Source organism: Lathyrus oleraceus, chromosome 2 (genome assembly GCF_024323335.1).
Source record: "Lathyrus oleraceus cultivar Zhongwan6 chromosome 2, CAAS_Psat_ZW6_1.0, whole genome shotgun sequence".
Lineage (NCBI taxonomy): Eukaryota > Viridiplantae > Streptophyta > Magnoliopsida > Fabales > Fabaceae > Lathyrus > Lathyrus oleraceus.
In genome coordinates this window covers 311521395-311533351 of record NC_066580.1, presented here as the reverse complement: position 1 = coordinate 311533351, position 11957 = coordinate 311521395, and the positions used below count along the sequence as shown (strand labels likewise).

The 11957-nt window shown below is 33.7% G+C and overlaps 4 protein-coding genes across 4 annotated transcripts; 1 reads left to right on the top strand and 3 right to left on the bottom strand.

The window, feature by feature from the left end:
- Nucleotides 1–3397: 3397 nt before the first annotated feature.
- Nucleotides 3398–5836, bottom strand: LOC127123011 (DNA polymerase kappa). Its single transcript, XM_051053277.1, has 8 exons — nt 5707–5836; nt 5604–5624; nt 5340–5486; nt 4982–5073; nt 4652–4763; nt 4203–4489; nt 3739–4052; nt 3398–3663 (listed from the first exon to the last, which is right to left on the bottom strand). The coding sequence occupies exons 1-8, from the start codon at nt 5834–5836 to the stop codon at nt 3555–3557; spliced, it is 1212 nt and encodes a 403-aa protein (XP_050909234.1). The 3' UTR covers nt 3398–3554.
- Nucleotides 5837–5940: 104 nt separating this feature from the next.
- Nucleotides 5941–7463, bottom strand: LOC127123009 (uncharacterized). The gene is made up of 6 exons (XM_051053276.1): nt 7268–7463; nt 7021–7175; nt 6834–6927; nt 6650–6720; nt 6460–6566; nt 5941–6076 (listed from the first exon to the last, which is right to left on the bottom strand). The coding sequence occupies exons 1-6, from the start codon at nt 7422–7424 to the stop codon at nt 5941–5943; spliced, it is 720 nt and encodes a 239-aa protein (XP_050909233.1). The 5' UTR covers nt 7425–7463.
- A 61-nt stretch (nt 7464–7524) lies between these two features.
- On the bottom strand, nt 7525–8032 carry LOC127123008 (probable serine/threonine-protein kinase PBL17). The gene is made up of 2 exons (XM_051053275.1): nt 7800–8032; nt 7525–7733 (listed from the first exon to the last, which is right to left on the bottom strand). The coding sequence occupies exons 1-2, from the start codon at nt 7870–7872 to the stop codon at nt 7525–7527; spliced, it is 282 nt and encodes a 93-aa protein (XP_050909232.1). The 5' UTR covers nt 7873–8032.
- A 1483-nt stretch (nt 8033–9515) lies between these two features.
- LOC127123007 (polygalacturonase) lies at nt 9516–11524 on the top strand. Its single transcript, XM_051053274.1, has 4 exons — nt 9516–9641; nt 9766–10077; nt 10163–10681; nt 11300–11524. The coding sequence occupies exons 1-4, from the start codon at nt 9516–9518 to the stop codon at nt 11522–11524; spliced, it is 1182 nt and encodes a 393-aa protein (XP_050909231.1).
- Nucleotides 11525–11957: the final 433 nt, after the last annotated feature.

Sequence of the window (11957 nt, the reverse complement as noted above, 5' to 3'; positions counted from 1 at the left end):
TAGAAAATAGATAAAATTGAGCACTACCTTCTTTCGTCAGCATATTGCCCCTATCATCGACGAATAATTCGTCGGCTTTCGCATCGTCTGGATTATTATTCGATGAGTCATTACTTTTACCTAGCTACATATTTTCTCAAATTTGTATGTCGGCTTTCGCATCATCCATATTAGTTTGTTTAAAAACTTGTGCTCTAGTATTGACATATATCCTTTCAGACTATTGTCAATACCTGAGAACCACTTACTTTCGTAACGAAGTTGGAATGCATGAACTTAGATTATAAAAAAAAATTAATTAAAATTCTCACAATCGATAGTAATGGATCATATGATAGGTAATGAAACAATCCCCATAACCCCTAGTCCCTAGGAAACTACTCACTCATGGTGACGAAAACACAATCATAGAGGTATTCACCATCAAACTCATATCAATCAAACAAAAAAGATGAAAAATATAAAGAGAATGAATAAAAACCTGAATTATGAAATAACCTTGTTCCACAAATTGCTCCCTTGGAGACTTGAGTTACAAAGAAAAGTAGAAAAATAAAAACTTGGAGAAAGATGCAAAAGTTGAGAACCCTAAACTCATAACTGGCGATAAGTTTTATAGGGAAATAATAAAAATGCTAAAAATCTTTGGTTCAATGCAAAATATTCATATTTGATACATGCCCAATCATGCCTAAGACCCACAATTAAGAGGAGATTGGAATTTTCTCTCGTCTCCCTGCTACGACCTGTAGCAGCTACTACGGGTGGCTAAAGCAAGGCATTGGAATGACTAATTGGAAAACTCAAAAGTGGGTCTTGGGGCATTATGTTGCTACGGGTGACCGTAGTAGCCCTTTGATTTTTGTACTGGAGAAATTTTCTATTTTCCGTTTTCACTGTGTTTTGCTTGTCTTTGATCCTTCTTGTGTTGGATGCTCATTAGACCCTAGAATTCACAAGAAAACACAAACCAAATCATAAAACACGACAAATGAAAGAAAATCGAACAAAATACTAAAGGAAAATTACTAGAAAGAATGATGCAAATACCACTTATCAGTCATGTTTTCTCATAATTTGATGTTTTTCTTTTATGTTAACCTAAAAAATTAATATAAATAGAGGCAAGAAAATTCACAAAAGGATCAAGAAAAAAACCACACAAAAAGTTAAACCATATCACCCCACTCACGTGTTTTTTCTCTTTTAAGAAAATAAATAAAAACTTCAAACCATCCCCCATCAAGTCTACTCCTCCATCAAAACACCGCCATACAACTCTTTCTCTTTATCACCACGATACAACTCTTATACAACTCTTTCTCTTTATCACCACCATTAACAACATACACAATCTTCATACATTGAACCTACCACTATCATCATCCTCATTAAAACTACTCTTCCACCATCTCTATCACTAACCTTCACCAACAACACCAACACAAATATTAATCAACATCACAATCCAATCCTTAACTACAATTAAAAAAAGTTAAATTTTTTTGAATCAAAAGCATGCATAAACGAAGATGAAGTGGAACGGATTTGCATAGTCGGAACATCGATTATCACGCCATAAAGCATCAATTGTTTCCTCTACATATCGGATCCACACGATGCCTCCACCATCGTCGCTCTCCCTTCGGTCACGCAGACCCGACAACCCCATATATGCATCACCGTGACTTGTACGACCTCAGTCGAGAATCCATCGCACCATCAATCCTATTTTCGGTATTCACCTCTTTTTGTTTGATCAATTGCTTTCTAACTTTATTTTGCATGTGAAAAGAGGATTGATTTTATTATTTGTTTTTGGTTGGGGGGTTTTGTTGATGTTTGGAAAGTGAGGGTGGAAGAGAATAATGAGAAGAGAGGGATGAGATTTGGATGATTTTTGTTTGTTATTTTTATTTTTACTTTTTCTGTTTTAATGTGTTGTTGTATTTTTTTTTAATTTAAATAAAACTAGCCACATGCCACAACTCGATTGGCTATTATATTTTAATTGAGGGATGTTCCTGTATAGGACATCCCACCGCAGCCAAATGGGCCTCGTTTTGATCTCCGTTAGATCTGATTCGTAACGCTTAAATCATTGTTAGCCTTTTTTTTGGCTTGTGTTTCAGGCCTTTAATTTTTTCTAACTTCTCACCCCCTAAATCAGACTTGCACACAGTTTTCTTTTATTTCTAATTTCTTTAATTTTTGTTAAATGATTTAATTAATTAATTAATTAATTTATCGATTAATTTTAATTCTTGTAAATTAATAATAAATCAAATTTATTTTCACAATTATAACCATAAAATCTTTTTCATATTAAAAATCGGATGAAAAAATATTAGTTGGACATATTATTCATCCTAGTACCCGAGTACTTGGATACAAGCCATAATAGCTTGCCTTTCGAGTGTTTGTTATCCTCTCAAAACTTAATAATTGCAATCGATTTCAATTCGTTCATTCAATGATGAAAAATGATTAGTTGGACATAATATTCACCCCTTTTCCTCGAGTATTTGGTTACAAGTCGTAATAGTTTGCCTTCTGAATACACGTCATCCACCTAAAAGCAACTTCAATCAATCAAACTTATATTTTTCTCCCAATCGCAATTAAACATATTGTTTCACAAGTGAATGATGTTTTATCCATTTCGACGCGATATACAAACAAACATTTCAGTCTCCCATGCGCGAGCAACAAGTAATGTTTAACCGCTCGAATGCGATCAAGTAGGATCCATTTCGATGTGACATACAAATAAACGCTTCAACCTACGATGCGCGAGAAACAAACAACGTTTAACACTACAACAAACAAGACCTTAGACAGCGCTTTTTTTAGCCTTAGACAACGCTTTAAAGCGCTGTCTAAACCTCCGCTGCTAAAGGTTTAGACAGCGCTTTTTTAAATCTTAAAAGCGCTGTCTAAGCCCCCCCTTAGACAGCGCTTTGGCCAAAAGCGCTTTATAAGACCCTCTTATTTTAAATTTTTTAGGTATACCTTAGACAACGCTTTTGAAAAGCGCTGTCTAAGCCCCACCCCCTTAGACAGCGCTTTGGCCAAAAGCGCTTTCTAAGACCCTCCTATTTTAATTTTTTTTAGGTATACCTTAGACAGCGCTTTTCAAAAAGCGCTGTCTAAGCCCCCCCCTTAGACAGCGCTTTTGCCTAAAGCGCTTTCTAATCCCCCCCTTAGACAGCGCTTTTTACAAAAGCGCTGTCTAAGGTATACGAAAATTTTTGAAGCTTTTGTTTTAAACCACATTTTTTCCAGGTTTATAAACCAGAATTTCTACCTGTTTTCAACCAGATTTTTTCCACGCTAATAAAATAAAAATGAAGCAATTAGAACAATTCACATAAACTAAGAAAAATTAAACACACGGTGAATGAATGAGACTATTTTATTAATCATATCAAGATTCATAATACAACTATACATATTTTATCTTATGTGGAGAAAAGACATTCCTAGAGACTTAGAAATTATTGATGTGAGGCAAAATAAGATACAAATTATACAATAATAACTTAAAGCTTTGATTACTCCTTAACAAAAAAATAATCAATGGGCGTATATCGGCCCTCTCTCTGCGACAACTTTTGCTTCTTGGATTTGCTTTGTCTATTGATTCGGTGCTTTTGATCCTGACTGAAAAAACATAGACCTATCACATCAAACACTTTAAACAGAAATGTGGAATCACTGTCTAGTTCAATAATTTACCTTTGAATCGGAATAGATGTTTGGCGAATACTTGATTCTTCCTTTTGAAGCTTCTCAGCAAAATGGAAATCAGAATGCTCTAATCTTTCCTCAACAAAACTTGGAGGAAGTTCTATTCCACAGAGTGAACATTTATAGTCATTCAACCACAACATTGTTGTTTCCTGACAAGAATTAAGTCTATCCTCCTCCAGAAGATTAGACCCATCATTCACATTTTTCCCCTCAAACTTCCCCTGGAATGAAGTTGATCCAAGCATCTCTGTACATGCACTGTGGTGAGAACTTGCAGCATCATTACCAGAAGTTTGTACCTGGTAAATACGGCAGAGATGATAAATAGTAGCGCTAAAAAACATCAACATGCTCCTCAATCCGCCAAAGCAATTATTCGATTGCGGAAACTGACCTATATCAATATATGTCAGCTACTTCGAAAAATAAAGAGAGAAAAGGAGATATACCTTCTCTGCACCATCATTTTTCCAGAGAGTGCAGCTTTGGTGATTTACATCTAATGAATGATTACCATCAAAAGGATCTCTGCTATCAAGCTGGCTTGTGTGCCCAACATCAATCGAAGGATCAGTTTCTATATCACTGATAAAGTCATGATCTGTAACATCTGAAAAAGGATCCTTTTTCCTATTGGCTTCTCCTGAAGTAATGAAATTGGTAATAGTCTTCTGTGTACGATCAGGGGTAGCACCACTACCACTTTTATCTCCGTTAAACTGTGATACTCTAAGACCTAAGAGGAGAAGAAAAATCTGTTATGCACTGACTTATACAAGGAACTAATGTGAACTTGCTCATAGACTATATCTATAAGCAGAAAGCACCCTCTTATATTGGCCTTGAGCACCATCTGAATAATTGGTCAACAATAAAGCAAGTTAACAGAAACATATACCTATTAATCTTACTGAAACGGGAAGTTCAGCTTTCAGCAATTTTGATGCATGCTTCAGAATATCCTCACTTGAGTTGATGTAGTTTTGTAAAGTCACAGCTCTATTCCGAACCTATAGATTGAGCATTTTTTTAGTACTTGCAAGAGAAATATAGTAAGATAGTAAAATGCATGGTGATCATGACAAATCCTTAAAGGAACTTGAACAATATTAACAACTTTTCTTTTAACAAAGCTTTGTCCAGAGGTAAGAACCCAAGCCAGAGAATTGACCTCTATCATAAACAGAAAATTGTTTAGAAAGAAACAGAGTCAAGAAATCACAAGTACCTCAAAAGAAGTAGTTTTCAGTTTAAGAGTCAACGTTCGCCCATGAAGGCCCTCTTTCTGCATGTCTGTGGACAGCATTTCAGCAAGCTCCACTGCAAACATAAGCTTGCATGGCTCATCTTTTTTTATGATTCAATATAACTAAACACTTATCTAATTCAAAAACTCAGCATCTCATAGTGTCATTAGCATGTGTAACAAAACTGTAACCTAAACTGAAGGAATCTCATGACAATGGAGTTTAAACTTAAGAGGATCTCCACAAATTCAAACTGATCAACTACAATTATGATGACAACATTTAAAATTTGAAATCAAAATTCCCTGAAAAATGAACAATAATTGACAAGACATATACCCAGTTTTTTCTGCAACAGCACTTCGTCCTCAGTGGCAGAAAATGTCCTTTCATTGCTGATACTTTTCCGAAAACTTGCTTGGGGAGAATCAGTCTTTCCAAGCCCTAAACCCACAGAGTAAAAAAAATCTGCAACAATTTGATAAAAAATCACATGTTAGTAAGGATTTTACAAGATTAATTTAGAATGAAACATGTATGATTAGAAATAAAAGATTATCGTTAGTAAACCCAGATGAAGCTAAAATTAGAAACTTCCCAAACAATGGTTGTAGAAAGCTGAAACTAGAAAGTGAACAGAACATAGAGAATTAATAAAATAATTCTTAGCACCAGAACTTTTTACCCGTGCGGAGGCGTTGCTAACCTCCCTTTTGGGTTTCTTTCAATGTCCTAAAAGCTGAGAAAACACAGCTTGCCAACATTTGGGAAGATGCAAGTTCGGAGAGAAAGAAAAAACAAAAGCCAGTAAATACTAGGCAAATTATTATCTCCATAGTTTTATGGATAGTTTAGTGTTCAATTTAGGAATAGGAGCCCTCTTTAACAAACTTATGTTGAAGTTCAATAGAAGCTTATAGAATTAGGCAGACAAAAGACATCAAGTATGAGCACCTCTTTTGGCAGCAAATCCCATCCATGTTTCAAATGAGGTTTGTCGTAGTTTTACACCAGCCTTAACAAACCTTTTCGCGTACTTATTAATCAACTCCCATTCATCTGTATTGTAACAAATGCTGCAAATGATTGACCCAGGTAACAGGTCAGAAAAACATACTTAAGAGAACAAAAGCAACATACAAGAAAAGGTGAGATTCATAATTTGTCTAGTGTTGGACAATACTAAAAACCAAGCAAACTAACTGCATTGTAGGCTTGTAGCCTAAGGCACAAAGAGGCACCAAATTGCCTTCATACAATCAAATAGAGCTTTGGGGGAACTAACAACAGATCATGATTTGAAAATGAAGCATGCCAGCCAGTTTAAAGGGAATAACAATGAAATCAACAAAAAGTTCAGCAACTCCTTTTAGAGGTAAACACCATATTAAAATCTTATTCACAGAAGACCCTTTGTACTGCAAAACAAAATCATGAAAATGCAAAAAGAATGACATACCTAAAAACTATATCTGCCGTGCCCGGTTGCAATGGTAAATCATTCCTCTTCAAAAGTTTCATTACTTCCACCAATAGATTAGTATCATTGTGATTCTTAGCATACGTCTACAACAAAATAACAGTAACTTATCAATTGCAAACAGGAGAGAAAATCAAAGAAATTAGAGCATTAGAATGTCAAATAATACCAATATATGGTGTGCCGATGCAACACTTGGCGCCAATCCATAGACATTATGCTTCCACAGAGCCTTCTTTCCTGCTCACACATTAAAATCAAATAACCTTAAAATGCCATTTCATATCTTCAAATTTCATAAATGAAACAGCACAGATTAAAAATAATAAAATGCAAACACAAACAAACCATACCAAAATCAAGGGCTCCGGCATGAACACATGCTTTCGTAACTTCCCGGCAGAGACTGCAGTTAAAATCATCATGTATGCGAAGATTCGACAACCTCTGCTCACATAAAACAATAATTAAACCCGTCACCATAGCAAAGAGACTGAATCAATATATAGATAGAGATTCTGCAAAAGTATAGAAACTAACGAATCTGCGGAGGTTCTGCAAAACGTCAAAGAGAAGACTAATATCGTGACGGTGTTTACAATTCTCAATCATCGACCATAGCCAAGCATTTGGAGGCATGGATCGTTTAACATTTACAGACTGAAGCATTTTATCATAAAGATCCTTCACAGCTTCTACATTGAAAAATTCAACAATACAAAATCAATAAACATCACAAAATTGAAATTCGAAAAACGAATTTACAGTTAACAAATGAATGAAGAACCTGTTGGAGTTTCTTCAACATTATCAACTCCGGGACTGTAATTGCGTTGTGCGAGCCCTGAGAGAAACGGTTGTTCGGTGCTTCGAAGATGAAATGAAAGGAAAATCGGAGACTGTAAGAGCCGAGAGACTCGGCGAGAATTTGATACTGCTTGCATGGCTTAATCTGGAAGGGAGCGAGTTAGAACTCAGGTGTCGCCTCCAGGTGAACTCGGTAGATTTGAGGAAGAAGGAGAAGCTTAAGCCTCGTCTCAGGGTTTACGACAGATGGAGAGTGAGAAGGAGAAGCTTAAGCCTTTTAAGAATGAAATCGGGACGAAACTGCTTGGTGGAAAGCCTCAATTCGTTGTAGGTAAAAATATGGACGTTGCTGTATCCAGCACCTTCACGAAGTTCTTTGATATTCATGGAACCAGTACCACCACCTAATAGAGTTGTTGGTGCAGTGGATTCATTTCCAACCGAACCTGATTCATAGCAAATTCAAGAATAAAATAAAGGAAAGAGAAAATGCGAGAAAGAAATTGAAGTACCTGTGGAATTAGGTTTTGGTTTTGAATCGGAGAGGGAAACGTGTTTTTCTTCAATGCTGAAGCAAATCCCCATGAATATCGATCTGAACAGAAACCGCGTTTACACACATTCAGAATTCATTGTTGGAATGAATGAGAGTTAGGTTTTAGAGAGAGAAAGAGAGAGAGAGTGGAGAATGATTCAAAGATGAAGAGTGGCATTGCTTTGGGCGTAGAAAGCGCCAAACACGTTCAACTTTCTTAAAGGAACTCTTATGTTATTAAAATATTTTGTTCAAAATGAATATGAAATTTATATTTTTTAAAATATATAAATTATTTTAATGAGTTGAATATTGAGTACCCCCTTAGACAGCGCTTTTGGTTTTAATCTTTTTTTTAATTTAAAGACTTTAGACAGCGCTTTATCAAAAGCGCTGACTAAGGTCTATATTTAAAAGCGCTTTCTAAAAGCGCTGTCTAAGGGGGGGTCTTAGACAGCGCTTTTAGAAAGCGCTGTCTAAGACCCCCCCTTAGACAGCGCTTTCATTATTTTTTTGGAACATTTTCCGTGTTTTATTTTAATTTTAACCTTAGACAGCGCTTTCTTTTAAAAGCGCTGTCTAAGATGCGCTGTTAAAAGTCATTTTTGGCGTAGTGTAACTACTCAAATGTGACTTAAACATCGTTCACTAAAATCAACCAACCATCAAACATTTTTCTATTCATAACTACATAGCTTTGAGTTCACCATCGCACCTGAGGATACGTAGAAGCAAGATTCAAAGTCTTGTCAAAACCCTAATAAAAATCCTAATTTTCCACTTTCTTTCCTCTTATAAATACATAGTAATAATTAGAAGAAATCAAATAATGCATGCTAACCCTCATATTTGGATAACTAACTAAACGATTCTCATTGAATACAACAAATGTTGGGATGTTAATATTTTTCCCGCGCATAATCGACTCTTGGACTTGAATTTGATTGTGGCGACCGTGTTTTTATTCTTTAAGGGTTTTATTAACACTTCCCTAAAAATAAAACTTTGGTGGAGACTCTATTTTTCAGTGTTCGTACACTCAGTTATTTTTCGCGTCTCGACAATAGTGTCAGATACGCTAAAATAAAAATATCTTAAGAATTGTTGATTGTAAAATGTGAACAGATAAATAATTAATGACTTTTGAATGAATTAGTAATTATAATTAATAAAATATAAGTAAAATAAATCGTTAATATCATATATTTTTTAGTTAATAACATAGTCAAAATATTTATATATGTATTGCAAATATATTTCACTACATCTATTATTACATTTAAAAAAAGTACATTTTTTTCGTTTTTATACGTTCGACACTAACATAAAAAAATTAATTTGTTTTTGTCTTATCTATTTCCCAATTTTATTAAAATAAATATATGGAAAAAAGCTCAACCAAATCATTTCTTTTAGATTTTTTGCTTTTGCACTCCACATTTTATGATTGAGAAAACTGATTAAAGCCTCGTTGTTTCAATTGTCCCTCAAACAAACCCTCTAAAAATAATATCCCTTTAGTCTATTAATGATTTATAACATTTTGTCACCACGTTTTTTTGGTTGTAGTAGTTTTAAACATTTTGCCACTACGTTACAAATTGTTTTATATATATTCAATTGGATTCTATGACATTTATTTAATTACGGAAGTAGGAGAAGTCATAGAAAACATAATAACTAGATGAAAAAAATGAATATTCAATTAAGTAGTACCATATTAGCATGGTTGATATTGTCGTTAGCTACACATGTCACATCTCAACAAGGCATTTTTAACATAAGAACATATGGCGCACCTAATGGAGATATAACCAATGTAAGATCATACTATAATTTATAACATGTAGATGAGAGATGGTGGAATATGGAGGAAGGCCTATAATTAAGTGGTATTATTATATGTTTTATTAATAATTTTTTGTGTTTTTTTTGTTCTTAAGGCTTTCAAGAGTGCTTGGAAAGAGGCATGTGCATCAACAATTCCAAGTAAAGTTGTGATTCCTGAGGGTTGGTATAAGTTGCAACAAATAGATCTTGAAGGACCATGCAATGCTCCAATCGAGGTTCAAGTTCATGGGATGATTCTATCACCAAAAAACCCTTACCACCTCAATGGACAAGATCAGTGGGTTAGATTTCAATATATTAACTTCTTTACCTTATCTGGTAAAGGAACATTTGACGGTCAGGGTCAAATGGCTTGGAAGCAAAATAATTGCCCAAGAAATACCAATTGCATAAGGTTTGCCATGGTAAGAAAAATACTCATTTCAAAAATAAGCATCATCATAATTTCTTATGTTAAAATTTGTTTGAATTTGGTGTAACTTTTCGCAGAATTTTGGTTTCGCTTTCCTCAACAATTCGATTATTCAAGACATAAACTCAAAAGACAGTAAATATTTCCATGCCAATGTTTTCGGATGCAATAATATTACCTTTACAAATTTCAACGTCAATGCGCCAGAAAATAGTCCCAACACGGATGGAATTCATATTGGGAGATCAACTAAAGTAAATATTATCAACTCGAAGATTGGCACTGGCGACGATTGCATCTCTCTCGGTGATGGTAGCCGACAAATCGTCATTCGAAACATAACATGTGGACCAGGACATGGTATTAGTGTTGGAAGCTTAGGAAAATATCCTAATGAAGAACCGGTTGTGGGTCTTATTGTCAAAAATTGCACATTAAATAATACAAATAATGGTGTGAGGATCAAAACATGGCCTGGTACTTCAGTGATTTCAATTGCATCTCATTTGCATTTTGAAAATATTGTAATGGTTAATGTTAGCAATCCTGTTATTATTGATCAAGAATATTGCCCTTGGAATCAATGCTCAAAAAAGGTATTTCTTCAACTAAATATTACTTTGCTTTGCAATTTCATACATAACAAATTATTAATTTTGATAATACTTATTGGTTAATAGATTGTCCATTTTTTTCATCTAACAATCATTAATGTGATGATTGCCTATATGAATGAAAATTGTGACTCTAGCAAATCCAAATTCTATGTGTCATATGTTTTTTTATGGTCATATGAAAATGAAGTTAAGAACAAGTCACATGTTCTATTAAAAACCATTCAAAGAATGTTGCATGATTTAAAAGATCACATGTCAAGTTCTAAACTAACTTGATCTTGAAAAAAGAAGGCATAAGGCATAAACAAGTTTAGAAATGTAAACTAAGTATGAGAACAAACTTAATAGAGTGTTTTTGTAGAGTTAAATCTTAAATGAGGAGCATTTTAAAGAATAAAATATATATTTAACCATGATTTTTCGAACTAAATAATAGACTTATATTATTATAAAATATATCTTCTAAAATTGTGTGCAGTCATTATATTAGTTTTAATATTTTTTGATTGAGTAATATTAATTTTAATTATTTATACAAATGATAATTTTCATAATCTACCTCTAATATTAATATTTTTTCTTCTTGAATGGTTGTAGAGTCCATCAAAAATAAAGATAAGGAAAGTGATCTTTAAAAATATTAGAGGAACTTCTGCAACTCAAGAAGGGGTGACTCTTGTTTGTAGTCCGGGTGTGCCATGTGAAAGTGTGGTACTCAATAACATAGATTTAAGCTTCAATGAGTCAAAAGTAACGGCTAAATGTTCAAATGTAAAGCCCAAAATTCAAAGAAAATCACCCATTTGTGAATATCACATATAGGGTCTCTTTCATTTTGATTGCCTATCAAACTTTGTTGTAAATTTTTTTTAATCAATCTTAAAAAACATTTGGGATATAAATTAAGCTATGTATTTTCTTTTCCTTTTTCTTTAAGGGCTTTTAGTTTTTAGAAAGAAAAATTTATAACATTTTATTAATTAATCAAAATATGTTTAATACAATGTGACACTAATATCAATATTTGAAATTTAGATAAAAATGTGGACTCGTGTAACTTCTGGATATTACCGTGTCTTAGTTCTTATATTTAGTTTGAAAATTCAATTGAAAATTAAGATGGTAGTATTATTTTGAAGGATAATAGAGTATGTTTGGAGGTAAGAAAAAGTACTGAAGAGAGAAACATTGTGAAAAGAGAAAGAGAAGAGATTTGATTTTATATTTGAAACAAGAGAAGAAAGAGAAAAATATA